General features: G+C 41.7%; 3 protein-coding genes across 8 annotated transcripts; 2 read left to right on the plus strand and 1 right to left on the minus strand.

The window, feature by feature from the left end:
• Positions 1-3,703: 3,703 nt before the first annotated feature.
• On the plus strand, positions 3,704-13,610 carry epn3a (epsin 3a). Of its 4 annotated transcripts, none has more exons than XM_029437655.1 (11): positions 3,704-3,977; positions 6,370-7,096; positions 9,121-9,239; positions 9,816-9,893; positions 10,350-10,439; positions 10,960-11,043; positions 11,288-11,417; positions 12,033-12,191; positions 12,290-12,346; positions 12,460-12,696; positions 13,157-13,610. In XM_029437655.1, the coding sequence occupies exons 2-11, from the start codon at positions 6,511-6,513 to the stop codon at positions 13,450-13,452; spliced, it is 1,836 nt and encodes a 611-aa protein (XP_029293515.1). In that variant the 5' UTR covers positions 3,704-3,977; positions 6,370-6,510; the 3' UTR covers positions 13,453-13,610. The 4 variants fall into 4 exon arrangements, with proteins under 4 accessions (XP_029293515.1, XP_029293517.1, XP_029293518.1 ...); XM_029437657.1 differs by having other exon boundaries at positions 12,036-12,191; XM_029437656.1 differs by lacking the exon at positions 3,704-3,977 and adding an exon at positions 4,030-4,298.
• Positions 13,611-14,259: 649 nt separating this feature from the next.
• On the minus strand, positions 14,260-16,274 carry arl16 (ADP-ribosylation factor-like 16). Of its 3 annotated transcripts, none has more exons than XM_029437662.1 (5): positions 16,080-16,274; positions 15,529-15,631; positions 15,395-15,436; positions 15,115-15,230; positions 14,260-14,977 (listed from the first exon to the last, which is right to left on the minus strand). In XM_029437662.1, the coding sequence occupies exons 1-5, from the start codon at positions 16,214-16,216 to the stop codon at positions 14,812-14,814; spliced, it is 564 nt and encodes a 187-aa protein (XP_029293522.1). In that variant the 5' UTR covers positions 16,217-16,274; the 3' UTR covers positions 14,260-14,811. The 3 variants fall into 3 exon arrangements, with proteins under 3 accessions (XP_029293522.1, XP_029293523.1, XP_029293521.1); XM_029437663.1 differs by having other exon boundaries at positions 15,529-15,584; positions 16,096-16,269; XM_029437661.1 differs by having other exon boundaries at positions 15,320-15,436; positions 15,529-15,584; positions 16,096-16,267.
• An 84-nt stretch (positions 16,275-16,358) lies between these two features.
• Positions 16,359-18,732, plus strand: fn3krp (fructosamine 3 kinase related protein). The gene is made up of 6 exons (XM_029437659.1): positions 16,359-16,640; positions 16,881-17,032; positions 17,165-17,256; positions 17,424-17,506; positions 17,666-17,788; positions 17,901-18,732. The coding sequence occupies exons 1-6, from the start codon at positions 16,500-16,502 to the stop codon at positions 18,237-18,239; spliced, it is 930 nt and encodes a 309-aa protein (XP_029293519.1). The 5' UTR covers positions 16,359-16,499; the 3' UTR covers positions 18,240-18,732.
• Positions 18,733-19,732: the final 1,000 nt, after the last annotated feature.

The following is a 19,732-nucleotide window of genomic DNA, read 5'->3' on the forward strand; positions in this document are numbered from 1 at the left end:
AAATCTATTAAATGTGTAAAAATAATCCTAATCAGACTATAATTATTCTGTTGAACATTTTGTCCTGAGACAAACCCTTGTAGCATTTTGATCTGGTCAAACCTAATTAGCATAACATCGTTAAGCACCTCATGCTCAGGTGTTCTCATTATGGACGAATGACACAGTGTCCAGATAACTGCCAAAATCACTGTTGTCATGGACACTGGAGGTGTGAGCACTAATTGTATTCATGTCATGTCATGGTGACGATAATCATTTGGTATTTTTTTCATATCTATTGTGATCATATCTTTAATATATTTTTAATATGATCACATAACCATCACACAGTGTTTCTCCTCACAGAAGCTATTGTGCAGCCTGACATAACTACATCTGGGAATAAATTATTCACGAGGCTGTTATGAACAGTACTTGTGAACCTTGTTGTTTTCTGCAGTGATCACGACGCTCTCTGTGTCAAGACTGGAGAAACAGCTCACTCTGCTTTGGGAGTCATGATGATGCAATACATTTCTTATGGTATAAAAGAAAGATGGGGACGTCACTATGAGGGCATAAATCATTTGCTTAATAGTGAATTACATGATTGCATTCATTTGCTTCTATAAATATGGTATTTGAACAGTTAAAGCTGAAGGACATGTCATACCGTACACGCTGACTTTAAAGTACTGAACATTTGAACATTTCTTTGTCAGTTGATTGCAGGAGCCAGAATATATTGAGTTACTGCAGAATTCTCTCCATCAAATCATCCTTTTCACCAACCAAGGTCATTCTGAATGCAACAGCCCACATGATAGTTTCTTTCTGGAAACCTGAAGAGTGTGTTGGATAATGCAGTTTTACAGAAAGGGAAGGCTGATTGCCTGGAGAATGAACCATGTCGTGATGGAAAATGTAAAAGGTTTGCCCTCTGTTACATACATCATACACTTGTACATTTATTTGTATGAATGGCTTTTTGGAAACAAAAGGAATATGTATTTGATTATGCATAGCATACTGAACCTATACAACATAAAATGTATCAATATTTGATTTATGTTTAAACTGGACAATCCTACATATTGGTTCTAATAAGGTCAGAAGAAAAGAAAAACCTGTGATCTGTGAGACCACATAATACAAAGGGTTAATACTACTTACTATAATTTCCCTTCCTGAAGGTTGCCAGTCCACCCTCAGTCACAGTACAACGTCATACTGGGCTAATGGATGCAAATGATATATGCACTGAGAAACCCTTTTTAGATGAGTAATTACAGAAAACCACTTCCACATATTCGGCTAGATTTGTATTTATAGAAATGATTGGAACACATCATCAACCCATCAAATAGTCACATCCCGTAGCAACGTCTGTTTGACTCCAGGGACAGATTAAAACTCCACTTCACCACTTTACTGTAGTATTGTTGTTGGTTTTGTATATATATATATATATATATATATATATATATATATATATATATATATATATATATAAAACTAACTATTAGTCTCTTTTTGGGGCTTTTTCAAAACCCACGCAAATGTGGTAAAACTAATCTTTCTTCTCATTATTTCCAAAGGCACAGAGAAACCAACCAGTACTCTAAAGCTGAACGGATTAAGTTGACTATTCTATTAGTTGACTGACAGTAAATAAATAGGCAATCGTTTTGATAGTTCACTATCTGTTTCAGTCACTTTTAAGCAAAATAATCACTGGTGTCACATTCTGAAATGTGAATATTTGCTACCTTCATATGATAATAAACTACATTTCTTTTGCATTTTATTTGATAGAGTACAGTGTAGGATTGGCATGCAACAATGGTCCCAAGGCTGGAATGTAACCTGAGGCGTTGCAGTTATATTGCATGTGCTGTCACCATTCAGCTACCGAGGTGCTTCCATCTCCTGGTTTTTAACAGTTCGTGAGAACAAAGAAGACTTTTGAATGTGTTAAGTTGGGCTTTGGGGGATAATGATGAGCCTTTTCTACTTTTTTTCTGACATTTTATACACTAGATTGCATATTAAAGAAAACAGACGTTTTCTACAGTACTCCTGCGGATGGTATAATACTACCCAAGGTTTTTTGTCTGTTAATTACTTGATACACAGAAGAAGAAGAAAAGAAATTGGATAAAACACAACTTTACAACAAATAAGCACAGTATAGTATAGGTATAGTTAATGCTGTACTTTAGTGGTGCACATTTCTAATCAAATTATATAGGACCAACTGGTATGGAGTGAACCTGGGGCCCTGGACATTCTTTGTAATAAAGAAAAACAGCTTAAAATCACAGAACAAAATAACACAACACAACCCACCTGAAAACAAAACCAAAACCACTAGAGGACAGCAAAGAGAGGCATGCTCCATACAGTGACGTTTTAGAAACAGGATCCTCCAGTGGACAGAAAGTGAACAGTGATCACACATCTAATGTTGGTTTTTTGGCACATACACACAAGCAAGAAGTCAGATTTCCTCCTGGGTGACGTCACTGCCATGCAGTAGCAGGGTGGTGTTATTTATCAGTCTCCTCTCCTCCCCCTCTGTTTTCCCAGACCTCGCCTGCATGTCCCCCCTGCACTGACCTCATCAGGCCTTTGTTGTGAAACAAAGAGTGTTCAGGCATCTGTTTTCAGGAGAAATAAAGACATAGGGTGCCAAGACAGAGGGGAGGAGGGCCGGAGGAGGTATATGAAGTTGGGCTCGAACGACCTGATCAATGAGATTCACATGAAAATCAAACAGGGAGCTGCAACAAGCAAATATACTCCAAACACTTATTTGAACACTCAAATACACACTTCTTTGAGAAACATAAATATCCTGTTTAAGAGGCACTGCTTGATGAACTTCTGATTTCTGTAAACTTTATCTTCGTGTTGTCTCCAGGACTTGTGCCTTTGTTGTTTCAAGGTGGAGCTGGTATTTCCTGTATATCCTGCTCAGTCAACCAGCCCACTGCTCTCTGTTGCTGCTTCTCCGTCAGTTAGCTAATCATTACTCACCCAACGTCACGGCGTGACCCTCTGTACTTTCATATAGACGGCTTGTAGTTGGTAGAGATTACTTTGCACATTTTGACTGAATCCGAACCAAGGTAAATACAGAAACTATTTAGGTCTTGTATAATGCATACACATCCCATTAGCTGTGATAAATAAGTAAAGAGCAGAGATGCAATGATGATGATGATGTTGAATCCCTCTGGGGTGTTCGTTCACTCTTACCAGCAAATCTGCTATTTCGCTGGGAATTTAAAGTGTGTGTGTGGTATTCATTTCTCGCGTTAGACCCACCTTATCACATTTGTTTTTACCTCGTGCAAAACTATAATATCCCATATGTGCCTGTGCACTTTCAGTAATATTTAGATATTACATTACTTGCAGTGTTTTTTGCACAGTGATCTGCTGAAATGTAATATATAGGGTCACTGTCGTTCTTCAGGATATAGGATAGTGTGTTAGCAGATGTATCTAAACAGTGTGTCTCCACCTACACCTCCCTGTCTGTCATTATGTTGTGCCTATGTGTAATTCTTCAGTGGTCACCTGCTCCAGTGAGCTCAGATGCTTTTTCACCAGGCAGTGAAAGTGTTAAGTCTGACTCTGCATGCACCGAGCAGTCCTCCCTCCCTCTCCATCCATTTTCACTGTGTGTGTGAGTGTGTGCGTGTGTTTTGTTAGGGGGGGCTGTGCCATCTGCAAGCCTGGATTGGGATATACACACACACAACTAAGTTTGATAACAAAACAGCACCGCCGCGCTTCAGTTTCGGATACATTTTGAGCACGTACGGCTTTCCTCTGCGCCTATATATCTTTCTTTCTTTTTTTTTTTTTTTAACTCTAGTTCCTTTCTCTATCCGAAAGCTACGGGATATGTCGAGAGGCAGAGGCGTTTCTTCTTCCTCCCAAAGCCTCCCCAAGTTGGGACCCCGCTGACGCGCTATGACATGAAGGTAAGAGGGAAAGTAGACGCAGAGGTGATCGGGGGTCGTTGCGATTTACTGGTTTCTATTAATTCCGTCGAGGTTTCAACTTTTAAACTCGGGAGCATAGCTGAGTCACGGTCACATACTTTCACCTACCCGATCGTCCCATTTGACGCAACGTGCATGATAATGGCTCCAGTCGTCCTAGTTTGGGACAAAAAGGACATAAGTTAAATCGAGACCTGTGTTTTCATCCAGCGGTTTTAGTGTTTTTCCACACATCTGTAGGGCATCATAAAACATACCTGCGCGAGCATGTAGGCCTGATCTGGGAACAGTTTGCTTCCTGTAAGTATGCTATATATAAAGAGTGTTAGGAAATGATGGGCTCGCTTTACACTTTGCTGGCTGGATTTGCAAAGAAAATGTGCTTTAAAGAGTAATTGAATAATCTATGGTAGAAAACACACTATATATAGAAATACTTTGAGATTTCAGTCCAGTATGAACACATGTCAAGGTCACAAGTAATCTGCATTTTCTTAGGAAATAGGATGTTTGATAGAAGGAATATTTATGTGTGTGTGTGTAGTGATGGGGAGGGGGTGCTGTGCTGTCTCCCTCACCTCCCTACTATCAGCAGGGGTGAGGGGGTGCTGTCTCCCTCACCTCCCTACTATCAGCAGGGGTGAGGGGGTGCTGTCTCCCTCACCTCCCTACTATCAGCAGGGGTGACTTCGTCATAAGTACATTAAACAAAATATATTCAACTACTACATTATGATATACTATTATAGATTAAGCCACCCAGCAGATAAAGTAATCCAAATCAGCTCCACCTTTACCAGCTGTAACATTGAGGTGATGAACACATTAATGAATCAAACATTATTCTAATAATATCATATATATGATTCTGAAATGTGCCTGTCTATTGAGTTATTTTACAATTAGTTAAAATATATGTTGATGCTAATAGCTTTTATTACTACTTTTAGTTAAGTAAGAGATCTGAGTCCTTCTTCCACCCCTGACCATACTGGTAGATATTATTCAGATCACTCACATAATTAATTTATCTTCATTATGGGTGAGAATTCAACAGTAATGGTGGCCTCCAGATTGGATTAGAAATCTAGCCAGAGGTACGGTTTAATTGTCACTCTTTGATCTCTCTGTCATTAGCTGCATTGAAACCTCCATTTACAGGAAGGGCACGTTTTAACCGACTATCTAGCTACTCCTCGCACTGTCTCCAGCCAAGTGACCCCAGGGGACAGGAGATAATGGGACTGAATGGCAAGCATTGGTGGACATCTTTAGACTGAACCTGTTGTCAGCTGAACCTCAAGCATTTGTGTCTCTTACTACCACTTCACGGTCTATTTACAGCGCTCCCTTAGCATGACTAATATTGCAGGCCAACTTAGTGCCCTCACCTTTTATTCATACTGTGCCCACAGCCGGCTGAGGGTTTTAAAGAGTTAAAACTATAATGTTTTTAGTTTACGTTCTTTATTATTCACCCATTATAAATCTGTTTAGTCATAGGGGTAGATATCGACCATTTTAAAGGCTCTCATGCCTCCTTTTTTAATATTTTGGAAATGCTTACTCATGACACAGCACTTGACTTTTAAGTGAAGGGGATTGATCCTTCGTGTTCATGCATTTCAGTTCTTGTTTAAATAAATTGAGACAGATCTGGGAGTGGAAAGTTTTCAGTTCAACTGACTCACTGCCCCCGCCTGCGTAAGGAAAAGCAGTCCAATGTCCAGGGCAGAGCGATAGCACTGTGCATTCCAAGAGTCTTGATTAATAATGTAAACAGAAAATAATAAACAGAAAAGCGTTAGTGATTCTGGTGGACTACTGTGTGTGTATCTGTGTCGGAGTTACATTTTTGATTTGAATGCTTTAGGCCCTCCCTGCTGTGTCAACCCCCCCTCCCCCCCCCCCCCCTCCCAGTTTCACTCCAAGGTAAAACACAGATAACTACACCGACAGGTTGGGTTGAAGGCCCTTTGTCTGTAACTAACATTTGCTTTCCAGGGAAGGAAAACATATTTGGCGAAATAGCCGTCAAGCTAATCATTGCTTACTTAGGAGCAATGCACTGAATGTACTCACCAAGTTGTTTCAGGGCAAACTGAGCCCAGGTGTTGTGTTTCACATTGCTGAGAGGTGCTGAGTAGTTTCTCGCTTCTTCCAAACACACTTACTGAGTGAAAGAATGCTTGAGAGTTCAGCTGTAGTCTGCAGCAGGCTAAAGGAGTAATGACGCTGAAGAAGTTGTGGTGTGTGTGTGTGTGTGTGTGTGTGTGTGTGTGTGTGTGTGTGTTAGTTATTTGTGAAAAAGTTCTCTCCATGATTACTTGACATTAGAATAAGAATGTTAATATATATCTTTCCTTCGCAGAAGGAACACACTTGTGGACATCACTGAAGTTCCCAAGAGGTCAACTTCATTGCATTTCTCCACTGAATCTCGAACGAACGCAGTGGGCTGGCCTGCTGTCCAACTATCTTTTGCCGCCACCTGTGAAACACTACTGCCATCATGCAGACCTCATCGCTGCGCCGCCAGATGAAAAACATGGTCAACAACTTCACGGAGGCCGAGATCAAGGTCCGGGAGGCCACCTCCAACGATCCCTGGGGTCCTCCCAGCTCGCTCATGTCTGAAATTGCAGACCTTACCTTCAACGTAGTGGCTTTCACCGAGGTTATGGGTATGATCTGGAAACGGCTCAACGACCACGGTAAAAACTGGCGCCATGTTTATAAGGCAATGACCCTGCTGGACTACCTGATCAAAACAGGCTCCGAGCGCGTGGCCAAGGAGTGCCGGGAGAACATTTACACCATCCAGACACTGAGAGACTTCCAGTACATAGATCGAGATGGACGTGACCAGGGCGTCAATGTCCGGGAGAAGGCCAAGCATCTGGTAGCTCTGCTGAAGGACGAGGAAAAGCTGAAGAAGGAGAGGAGCCAAGCACTGAAGACCAAGACGCGCATGGCGGGGGCCAGTAGCGGCTCTGGATCGCTGCCTCCTCCGTACCCGGGGCGTCGCACAAGCCAGCCGGCGGGGGTCTATGGGGATGAGCTTGACATGTGCAGAGGCTCCCCGTCCTCCTTTCACTGTGAGTAGCAGGGACATCTGATATCTACACAATTATGTGAATGACAACAATTTTCTCCGGCACGTGATCTGCCATTTGTCAGGAATGCACACATGACAGGTCATGGGTTCAGAAAAATCAGAAAAATTCAAACGTAATCTTAGAGATGATGAAAGTAGAAGTTAGAACAGAATAACAGCATTCCTCACCGAGGGTTTTCCATTTGATGACGGGGGCGGGGGAAAAGGCCATTTATGGAGACATTTAATAGGGGTGTAAATCACAGTGTGATTATATATCGATGGTATATTTGATATATGTGGACAACTATAACACAATAATAATAATAATACTATACGATGACTTTATTTTTATATGACATACTCCATTATCAATAGTTGCATATTCAGTTACATTTATATTAACTCACAAAAAGCAACTAAAATATGATTTGACCTTCTTTTTTTTTTCGCCGGGCCTTTTCCAGACATTTAAATGAAAAAACAACATGTTTAAGTGCATCGATGATATCGGATCGTCCGTTATTAAATCGATACGTCGATCCAGATCAGTGGATCGTTACAATCCTCTCAGTTTATATTTCAACTCTCTGCTTCATTTCTGAGATCTGTGCAACAATCAGGTCTCGCCTGTCTCACCAAGGTAGATTCTATTTGAATACCAACAGCACATTCCCACAAGCTTTCATGAGTATTAATGAATAGCTTGTTCCTTCTTTGTCGTCAGGTATTTCACTTTTGCTCTCTACTGATGGTTGGACATTTGCATTCCTTTCATTCTCCTGTTTACAGTCACGTCAGCTAAACTGGATTTACAAAAGATAGGAGGCCCGTTTTGTGCTCGTCTCAATCACATGTGAAACCACAACACGATACCATGTTTACTTAACTTGACGGTCTGTTACACTACTGCAGAGACGTTGTGTCTAGATAGCTTAAGACCTAAGTGATCCCTCAGTGAGTGTGTAGGACGTCTGATGTCATTGATTTACTACAGTAAACAGATCAAACTTGGAAACACATTGTGGAAAAGCTCTGTAGATTGGGTATGCCTGGTGTGTACTATATACTTTGGCATTTGTGTGTGTGGTGTATGTTGTTTAATAAAAGATATTAGTCAGTAGCAGAGCTGTGGTTTCATGAAGGCCCCAGTTACATCTGAAGCCTGTTTCATGGTTTAAACAGAGACATGCCCACAGATGGAATCTGTTTTATTTCCTCTAATCCCTCAGAAGTCCAATATATTTTCCACTGGAAGTTTCATGCATACTTTTTTTGGGCCCGAACGTGTGCCAGTGGAAACATGTGGCAGAAACAGTTACCACGTCCAGCTGGGCTATGTAGATGAAGTCATTCTATTTATTCTTTTGCAATATTCTCGCTCTGCTATGGTTGATAAAAAAAAAGTTAAAATGGAGGAAAGTGGTGGATCTCTTAGAGATTCCAGGACACAGGCACAAAATGCTGATGGAGAGCGGGTGGGTGGGGGTCAACAGGTTGGCAGCAGTTAATTGCCAGCAAGCATTTCAGCTCATACAGGGGATATTGAGGGGCAGCACAGTGGAAATGATTGGTTTCTGAGACCTGACTTTGCCAATGTGTGGCCTGCTTCCCGTTGTTAGCCCCGTGACCCACAGCCTGACACCCAGACTGGTATACTGCCAGCCCCCCTGCCCCATCCCTCCTGCAAACCTGGACCTGAATTCTGGCTCTCACCCAGAGGATTTAGGGTAATAAGGTGGGCCCCACTCCAACCCGTCCATTCCTCTGCCCCTCCACCACCCTAACTCTCCACACAGGCGCACCATTGTTCTCGGTGCAGGCAGAGTTAGGGAGGCCGTGGCAAGCAATGCCAGCAAAGGCCCTATACAACAGAGAAGTGGAAAAAAATGAACATGCAAAAACAGTGTCAGCTCATTTTTGGCCTTAAAAATTAGCCTAAAGCGTTTATTTCTTTGTTTTTCATCTATTTCCATCTGTTACTGTTTTTGTTCACACCCCTCTGCTCTTCCTATGTTCCTGTAGCCTCCTCTTCCTCTCCTCGACTTGCTCCAGACATGGAGCAAGCTCGGCCCGCAACCAGTGGAGAAGAGGAGCTGCAGCTGCAGCTGGCCCTGGCTATGAGCCGAGAAGAAAATGAAAAGGTACCTCTCACTAAGATAACACACACACACACACACACACACACACTGAGCACACACAAACCTCTCATCCCTACAGCCTGACAGAAAGAGGCTTCCTAGCTCCGCCCTGCTGCTGACAATGTAACCCTGAAGTAAAACATTAAAACATTTACCGCACACAATCATGCTTGGACACTATCTGTCACGGTAGTGAAGCTCTCCTACTCTCCTCCGCCTGTTTTATGCCACCATTTCCCAGAAACCTTTAACAGAAAGTGATCTCATCAACTCTGTCTCTGATGTGGTCAATAATGGCTCTTTGACAAATATGTGTGAGCAATGCTTCGAGTGAGGAAGCTGCGAGAGAGGAGCCAGACAGGATGTGTGCATTGATCCACTCCTACAGCCCATCCTAGTCTCCATGGCAAGGGCAGCCGTTGCCCTCTGTGACTTCAGCTCGGCTACTATGGGAATATATTATAGTGCAGAGCACTTTCTGTGATCCTCCTCTGTTCTACATCACCTCAAATCGTGCAATCACGCGATTACCTTTCCCTTTGATAAGACTTCCTCCTAATCCTTCCTGCTTGACCCTAGCCACCTCCTACAGTGGATGATGATGAACAGACCCAGCTCCAGATCGCTATGACTCTCAGCAAGGAGGAGACCCAGAAGGTACAAGTATGCTGGGACCAGGGACGACTCTTCCATTGCATCCTTTGCCCTATAGCACATCTTCTGTTGCTCTGTATACTAAAAACCAACCACACGGCCAAGTCTGGGCCCTTCTGAGAGACTGCTGCATGTACTACTCACTCTCCTGACTACATTTGGTACATTTGACTCTCTCACCCCTGAACAGCAAAAGGACATGTAACGTTCTCCAGCGACTAATCAAACGAGGCTTCATCCTTCTGTTCCACTAACCATTACATCTCTCCTCTTAGTTCAGTAGTATGAGATATATTCACGTCAAACACTTTCCTGGTGTGGTGTCAGGGGAGGGCAAAGGGTTTGACCCTTTAACCCTGCCCGGTTGGGACACCTGTAGAATTGCATGCAACGTAATGTGAGTTTGTCTAAACATTATTCACACTGTTACTGACCAAATACTGATAATCCCTCTCACAGCCAGTCCAACCTGCACCTCCCGTACAGGATATGGATGAAGACAGCCAGCTCCAGTTAGCCCTGAGCCTGAGCAAGGAGGAGCACCAGCAGGTAGGGTTCCTTTGTGTCACTGGGGGGTGGGGGATAGTGACAGATAGTGACTTAACAGACATTTATTTAAATATAACTTTCTAGAGAATTACTTTGTAGTGATCATCCTCTATGTTTTATTCTTTTCTCTGCTGATGATCACTTATTTCCACACCTGCTTCTTTTGCTTTGCCTTTGAAAGAAACGTCATACCTATCCCTCCGTTCCATTATCTCTTGCAACCTCTCTCCTCCTGTCTCGCTGTCTTTGTCCTCCATTTCCTCCCTCTGTCACTATACCACAATAGAGCTGCTCTGTTAGAGATCTCTCGTCTCTTTGAGCACAGAATTTTCTGGTTTGTGCCCAGCGCTCTCATCTATATCTGGGTCATACGTTGCCTAGAAAAAAAAATACAAGCTGGCTTTTGTTCTTGTGAGCAGTCGCTGAGTCATAAATACGCTAGGATGTGACAAATTACAATATGGGAATTTTGCCGGAAGCCGTCATGCCAAGAGGCGTCCATGTGTCTATCTGTTGACAGGAGCAACTGAGTCGCCAAGGAGACGAGTCGATGCTCAAGAAAGCTCTGGAGGAGAGCAAACTTGCGATGGAGACTAAAGGCGGGGTATGAAATATTGGGGTATGGAATATCTCAATGGGGGGTGATGAAATATAACCTGACATTGTGTTGTTTCTCATGCTTTGAAGACCACAATCTAAATGATAATGCCTTATGACGATGGGCAGGATTCTTGGGTCTTAATAATTAAGTTTAACTATCATTGTGTTATTGAGGATGAGAGAACTGTCGGTGAGTGTTGAAGCAATATACTGAACTGACACAGGTTTTTTCTTGTTTTTGTGGTCAGACCGCCTTCATGGACCTTGTAGATGTTTTTGCATTGCCCTCAGCTCAGCCTCCTAGCGACCGCCGATGGAATAATGCCCCTCACCAGGCAGCTGCTCGTCTGGGAAACACAGATCCCTGGGACTCCTTTGGTGAGCCTCGAGTTATCTTACCATGACCAAAGCAGGAGTGTCTAAAGGTTCAGTTGGTAACACTGTTACTATATCCTGACAGTAGTGCATGAGACAGATACTCTGGGGGGAAAAAACTGGTTCTTCTGCCTCCTCCTGTGCTCTTAATGGCATTTGCAAGATTTCACCGTGCCTGAAGGAAAACAACTAAGCAGAGAAATAGGCAATGCAGTAACAGAATCTTGATTTATATTTGCTCAGCGCAGCCTAGTTTGACAGTGTTCGACACTGCATTAGAGACTCCTCGCCTTGGTTGCTTGCCTTCACGTGAGCTGGAGTCTTGCCATTAGGAAAACTGGAGGAGGCAGAGGAACCTGATTTCTGTCTCATGCACTATTGTCAAATGTGAAACAAAGTTACCTTTAAGCACAAAGTTGTAAATAATATGTAGTAAATTATAGTCATGAAATGTTCTTTGAAGAAAGAAACATTTGCAGTCGGATTCATTTCAGGTGTCAGTGTTTTTCCAAAGTGTTTGAGATTAAACCTCCTCGTTCTTCATGTTACCAGCACAATTTGTTCTGCTCAGCTGCCAGAGTAGGAGACTCTCTCTAATTCCCCTCTCTGTTACTGAAGAAGGCGGCAGCAACCACTCGAGGGTAGATCCTGCCTGGATGGCACCGCCAACTTCCAACAGCCCCCCTCCCCCATGGGAGCCCCCAGCCGACCCCTGGGATGACCCGCAGAGCAACCTTAACGCCACAGGTGGAGAATGGGCCTTGCTTGCCAACAGAGGTGATACATGCACTCATACAGCTGTGGCACAGATAAATAGGAGGAGCCACATAGATATTTGAAATTATTAAAAATAATATGTAATTAACAATCCTTAGGAGCTGATCCATTCTCAGCACTCAAGGGAGCTTCTCTCCGACCTGGAAGCCCCTCAGGTACAAACAAATACATTTCCTTTTACTGTTCTCTTACTGTACTGAACCTTTTAGTGGTTCTGTGCAATCGCTCTCACTTGCAATGTCAAAACTTGCTCTTCTTTTGCTGTTAGATGGGGATCTGTTTGATGAGGCCATGGATGGAGGTCAGGTGAACGTGAATGGGCGAGGGGAGGGCAGTCCTGAGCTTTTTGACCTGTCACGCCTTGGAGAAAGCCTGGCTGCCCCCAGCCCTCGTGCATGCCGGACACCTGAGGCCTTCCTGGGCCCCACAGCGGCTTCCTTAGTCAACCTGGACACCTTGATCCCAGTGAATCCTCCAGCCAAGATCATGAACCCCTTCCTATCAGGTATTTATTGTATTACTTACTGGCTGTAGATGCATCACTAATTATGTTTCCTCAGGGGAAGACCAGGAAATTGAGTGCTTTGAACGCTGCAACTCTAGTTTAAAAAACAGGTCCATGTTAATTTCAATAACTTCTGGAAGGAAAACTTCACCCACAAAATGATCACGTGTATATCCATTACTCACCAGGTGTTTCCCACCTTTAATTCTTGAAGAGAACATTTATTTATTTTTCTCGCATGCCTTCATGGTGGATGTAGAATCAAAAAACAGAGCAAAGTCTTCATGAAATGAATTAAATGGGGGCCGCATTTAACAACAGCAAAAATGATATCCAAACATCCATTTCCAAACTCTCACACTTAACACTTAACAGTAATTGATACACAAATGGTCATTTTGTGGTGGAATTATTCCTGTAAACCGAACCTAATAATGTTCTGTTGTTTCTTCCTGTCTAGGCCTGAGTGCTCCTTCACCCAACAATCCATTCCAAATTGAGCAGCCCAAACTAACTCTTAATCAATTGGGCTCCAGCTCGACATCTTCGGCTCCCCAGGGCACTTCTCTTCCATACAGTGCCTCCTTGCCCCTGCCTATGAGCCACCAGCCTACTAGCCTCCCTATGTCGCTTACTCACCCCACCCAGCCTGGTCTGGGCCTGCCAGGGACCCTCCCTGAGCCCTTGTTGCCCTTCTCTTCAGGCAGCGCTGACGGATCACAGGCTGCACAGAGCAGTCAGAACCCTTTCTTATGAGGACCAACTAAACTGGAGATAAAGGGGGAATGCCATTAGGTTATGCTCTTGAAATATAACTCTAACTGCAGACTGAACTTCAGCCCCAAGGACGTGTATGAATTCTTAGTTGTTTTTATATTGTGTTATAATATAGTAACCGTTAGATTGGTGCAAGCTGGTTCTGCTCTTCACTGGAACAATCTGTCCTGCTCCTGTTGTCATGATCGCAGTAACAGGCTTTAGAAAAGTGATAACACCTTTTGTATCAGAAACCATTAGTGTCATGTAAACCTTCTTTAAGGCCATAACATATTGCAAATTTAATTCAGAAAAAACATACACAAAAGCACAGTTTGATGATATTTGTCACTTCACTTAAACCACAATTACCAGGCAAATGTATTATGGCCTTTCAAGTAGTCAACAAGTATCCTGCTCATAACTACCGCTGTCATTTGAAAAATATAAAAAATAGATTTCTGTGAAGAGAATAAGTGAGAAAGTTGTGGGGCTTCTGTTTGGCCAGAGCTGATGAGAACCATCAGTGTGTACATGATTTTATTATCGTGAAATTAATTGCTGGGGTTAACTGAATGAAATGATTCTTGTTAAAAGACTGGAAGTGCTTCAGAATTCACTATCAGCAAGGCGCCATTAGAAAATGTATGAATCATGGGTTTTATTCATTGCTTGTGAACCACTGACTCATCAAATATAAGGGTATAATTGGAACACAGCTTCATTCTTCAGTTGGTTTTATTGTTTTGTATTTTCTCATTTCCTGTGATATCGATATGAAATCCCCACAACTCAGGCTCACACACACACAGTACCAGTTACATGTTTTATTTCAACTTTATGCCCCCTGCTGGTCGTGTGTCATTGCCACTATGTTACATCACTTCTTCTGACATGTGTTTCTCACACTTAACCAGTAATAAAACAAGTCCTTACTTAGATTAGGACGAGGATCACACTACAGTCTGTCGGGAATCCCAGCAGTTCACCGTTTATCTGTGTGGAATTGAATTAGTAAAAGTGACCAGTATAAATAATTATTACCTGAAAGTAAGACCTACAGTAGTGTTGATTTAAAGAAATGTTAAATGAGTCAATAATCATTACAACCTGCCGTGATATCACTAATAGATCTCTTTCCCCATTATGAACAGTCGCCATGTTTATATGGAACCAAAGACACCGTAACAGTTTGTTTTACTGGGTCCAACTCTAAACACATCATTACATTCTCTTAATAATTGTGTGTTAAATGTCTTTGCACACTGAGAATACAGACATATCTTGCCAACAAGCTTGGTCATCATTCAAAGTCCTGTGAGAGTAGCATCACTTCATGAGGACCAAACGTATGACAGTTCACTTGACTATGATGGACTCCAGCCAGCTCAGCACCTCCTGAAGTCCCTCTCCAGAGCGGGCACTGAGTTCCAGTGTTGTGATTGGCTGAGTAGCAGATGCAATGATGTCATCCATTCTGAACAGCGACTGTATCTCTATGAGACTCATAGTGCAAGGCATGTCCCTGGAAAAGAGTGGAAAGAAAACAAAAAACAAAAATACACAATGGCAATTATGATATTGGATACATATTGTGTTCAAGCTGCTGATCTTGCAGGTATGGCAAGTGAATGTAGTGATTGATGTGTACGCGATTGTCACCTCTTGTTGAACAGAATAAGCACAGAGGCACTGTGCAGAGGATCAGCGGAGAGTACGGACAACAGCTGGATACAGGAGGAGGAGATCTGAGCAATGTTGGCCGAGTCCACCATGAACTATGAGAAAACAGAAAGAAACATTCAGTCAAATAATGCCAACAGTCATTTGTCAACTGTTGAAAATAAATACAGTACAAAGAACATACAATGACAGAGGAGCAGTCTTTGAAATAACTCGGCCATATAGGGCCCATACAGCCTCCCAGCTCTCTTAACGTCACCTTCTTCTTCTTCAGCTTCAGGTCGGTCAGGTTGGTTCCTACCTGTGGATGTTTAAAGAGATTAGAGGCATTACATGGATGTCTCATCGAAACTGAGCCTGTCAAAATATTAAAACTATATCAATATTACTTACTGTAGGCAGAGTAGAAGGAGGTTCCCCCAGTTCCCCTAATCCATGCAAACTGAGCTGTAAACTAAATGTCAGGAACAATATACACAGGAGCCAGTACATCCACCTCAAAAGCAAAAATGTGTTCAATAAAAGATTAACTGTTTAAACTATATTATAACGGGTTTTTTTGGCCAGTTTTGAAAATGGCATCTTGTAGTAATCGTTTTTAAATGTATACAAGTTAAAACACAATGTGAAATAATGTTTTAGTTTCCTTTATATATATATATATATATATATATATATATATATATATATATATATATATATATATATATATATATATATATATATATATATATATATATATATATCAACTGCATTCAAACTCAAACTGGTGCAAAATGACATATTAGGCCATATTTAATAGGTAGCTAGATAAAGCTAGTTTACAGTATATTGCTAACTAACTAAATACTAATTTAACTAACTACTAACGTTAGACTAGCTCATCAGGCTAAATTAGCTAGCTAGATAAACCAGCTAACGTCACACAACACTTTCAATTTTACCTTCCACAAAGGATATTTTGTAGACGTTTCAGCAACAACGTTTTTCCGACGCCAGTCGCTCCAATAAGCAGACAAATGTCATTGCTGCTCATTTCTGTTTTCTGGCAGAAGCATAGCGAAGCGGAGCATGCTAGCATGTAACCGAGGTAGCGTCATTTGACACCATGGCGACGCTCACATGACCGCTATTCGTCGTTGTGATAGGACGAAGTAGATAACGGTCATTTCCGTCTTGTTTGTGATTGGTTACCCACTCCACTGATAACGGAAGAAAAACAAGATCCCCCTTTGGATTAAAGCAGTTGGTTCACACGACGGAAACAGTCAAAACGCCCCCTAAACCTCTGGCACTGCAGGTGCAGTGCGTTGTTAGCAATAGCAACACTATACTTCTAATATTATTGATTGTGGGAAATAACCATGGAAGCTAAATTAAAGAAAGAGTTGGGGACAGCCATGCTGAAGTCAACGGGTCACTCGGGAGGTGGCTGTATCAGCGAGGGTCAGAGTTATGATACTGACACTGGGAGAGTGTTTGTGAAGATAAATCACAAGAGAGAGGTATGTGATCATTGTTTTATATTGTAATTCATTATACTGACATGTATTTATTTGGTATCTGGCTTACCATATGTGCTCACTAGCTATGGCCTACCCACTGAAATAAGTTTTTGACTGCCACTGAACTTTGTGCACACATTGCGAAATGGATACCAAACTAATTATTTATCATGCAATCTAGTGTAGATCTGTGCTCCTGTACTTCTCATCAGCCCACATTATTTTTCTTGTTTGATTTAGGCCAAATTGATGTTTGATGGGGAGATGGCCAGTTTGGAAGCCATTTTAAAGACAGACAATGTTAAAGTCCCCAAGCCTGTGAAGGTGATTGAGCTGGACACAGGAGGATGTGTATTTGTGATGGAACATCTGGACATGAGAGGTCTTACCAAGTAAGAGCTAGCTCATATAATGTGTTCAGTACTTTATCAGTAGAAGGGAGGCCAATGTGAAAATATAGTTGTGAAAGTATAGTTTGTTCTTTTTATTTAACGAAAAACTTTATTTCCAAATCCAATGTGTAGGTACTCAAAGCACTTAGGAGAGCAGCTGGCAGATCTACATGTTCACAACAAGAGACAGTTGGAAAAATGTAATAAAGAGCAGCAGACAGTGGGTAAATTACCTTAACCTCACTTTCGTACATGCAAATAAAGACAAATGCTCAAACACATATTTGATCCTCTTTCCATTCCACTGAATTACAGATAACTCTCAAAATGTAAATATATGCTATTGCTGATTAATTAAGATTGACTACATAACTCATTTTATTATACACAGGAAAAGGAGCTGGACAATCGGAGATAGCCGTTGTGGATAAATTTGGCTTCAGTGTACCTACATGCTGTGGATATCTACCACAGGTAAAAAAAGAAAGAAAAAGGTATTATTCTTGTATACGAGGCAACATTGGACTGTGTTGTAGTCGCTAAGATGTAGTACATCTGTAGCACATGTATATGGTCTCTTAAGTCTTTGAGATGTTACCTTACTGCATTCATTGTTTCCCCTTATATCCGCAGGAAAATGAGTGGCAGGAAGACTGGGTGACATTTTACTCCCAGCAGAGGCTGCAGCATCAGCTCAACATGGTGGAGAAATCTTATGGAGACCGGCAGGCCAGTGAACTATGGGCCAAGCTACAGGTGCACCCTGCTTTTGACCCCATCAGGAACAAAACATACTTTACACATGTCCCTAGTATTGTATCTATATGATATGACAGTGCAACTCACATATTCTGTTTGTTATTTACAGCTGAAGATCCCGCAGTTCTTCACAGATGTGGAGATTGTCCCCGCTCTCCTCCATGGAGACTTATGGGGAGGCAACGTGGCACAGTGTGCAGAAGGCCCAGTCATCTTCGACCCAGCCTCCTTTTATGGCCATTCAGAATATGAGTTGGGTATTGCAGGGATGTTTGGTGGCTTCAACAGCTCTTTTTACTCTGCTTACCATGAAAGGATTCCTAAAGCACCAGGCTTTGCAAAGAGAAACCAGCTTTACCAACTCTTCCACTATCTGAATCACTGGAACCACTTTGGTGGGGGCTACAGGGGCTCTTCAATAAGTATTATGAAGGACCTTCTTAAATAATTGCACTCACGTTTGTAGAAAGCTTCACAGTCTTAAACTCCAACAAAGTATTATGTATATATGAATAGATGCTAAATTGACAAAACATTGTTTTTATTTAAAAACATTTTATACAAGTAGAAGAGCATTATGCGTTACGGGTATTCTTTTTTAGGCTCGTTTGTGAGTTAGAAGAACAAATACCAAGACGTTTTAAGTTGGTCCAAAGCTGAGAATGCTTCTTTGGTATGATGCAAATCTTTTCTTAATTTTGTATTATATTCATTGCCTGCATTTGAGCAGCATCCAACTGAATTGTGCTGCTGTGCAAAGGACACAAGGACTGATTTTCCCAGTAAATGCAATGCTTTATACTTTAACTACATCATAATAATATGACCGTTGATGTCATGCACCCTGAAGAATACATAGAACTACAACATGTTGCAGTATATAAAGGGATCCTTGCAATGTTTAATAACCACTGCTTATCCAAGAATAAATCATGTGTTGAACCAAAGGATTTGTCCTGACTGTCTGTATTTGTTACCTATCTGGAATGGAAAAGTAGTGAATCCTATTGCCCACCCCTCTTACTGACCCCCTGCCCCCAGAATGAACAATAGCTTCTTCTCCCTGGGTGTTATCCACCTTGCCTCCCAGAAATCACATTCACCTTAGTAACATAAACATACACATATAAACCAAAATAAAAATAAAAAGGTATGAAGAATGAAAAGGTAAATCTGAGAAAGCAACATGCAAAACACAGTTCACTCTTCTTGGTTTTAAATGTAATCTGTAAATGAGTGTCTATGTCAGTATCCTGGTGTGCGCTGGAATTTTGATTTATTTTGGTTTACCCTGCACCAGCTGCACCCTGGAGAGAAGCATCGCTGTGTAGTATCTTCAGGGTTTTTTATACCACATATATCTTAATTTGTGTTGCTACTTTGCATATGTATATGATTATAATATATATATATATATATATATATATATATATATATATATATATATATATATATATATTTGTATTTTACACTCTACTATTTGCGGTACATAAGAACTCAGAACTTTTATTGCTCTAGGCGTGTTGATGCACCCATACACTCTTATGACCATCTTGTATGAACTTGACTTGAAATTACATCATAATGCCACAGGCTGTCCCAGTGAACCAGTGTTTCGCAGCTCTGCTATGAAAAGTAACAAATGCTTGGCAAATTGCAGTGGGGGTATTCAATAATGTATTCAAATAATGTACTTAAGTAAAGGTAGCTAGATACCACACTATAGAAATGTGGTGCTAGGCCAGATACAGTTGGGGAGGTTATTATAATGTTTATTAAACTGGAGAGGTAGGTTTCTTATGCAGATGATGGGGTTGAGGGCAATGTGGTGGCTGATAGGGCAGCTGAGGCAAATTTGGGCAGGGATAGTGTAGATGTGCACGTGTCATTTGACAGAATGGAGTGCCGCAGCATCATCGGTGTGAGACTGAATAAGAATAG

This window comes from Cottoperca gobio, chromosome 8 (assembly GCF_900634415.1).
Source record: "Cottoperca gobio chromosome 8, fCotGob3.1, whole genome shotgun sequence".
Lineage (NCBI taxonomy): Eukaryota > Metazoa > Chordata > Actinopteri > Perciformes > Bovichtidae > Cottoperca > Cottoperca gobio.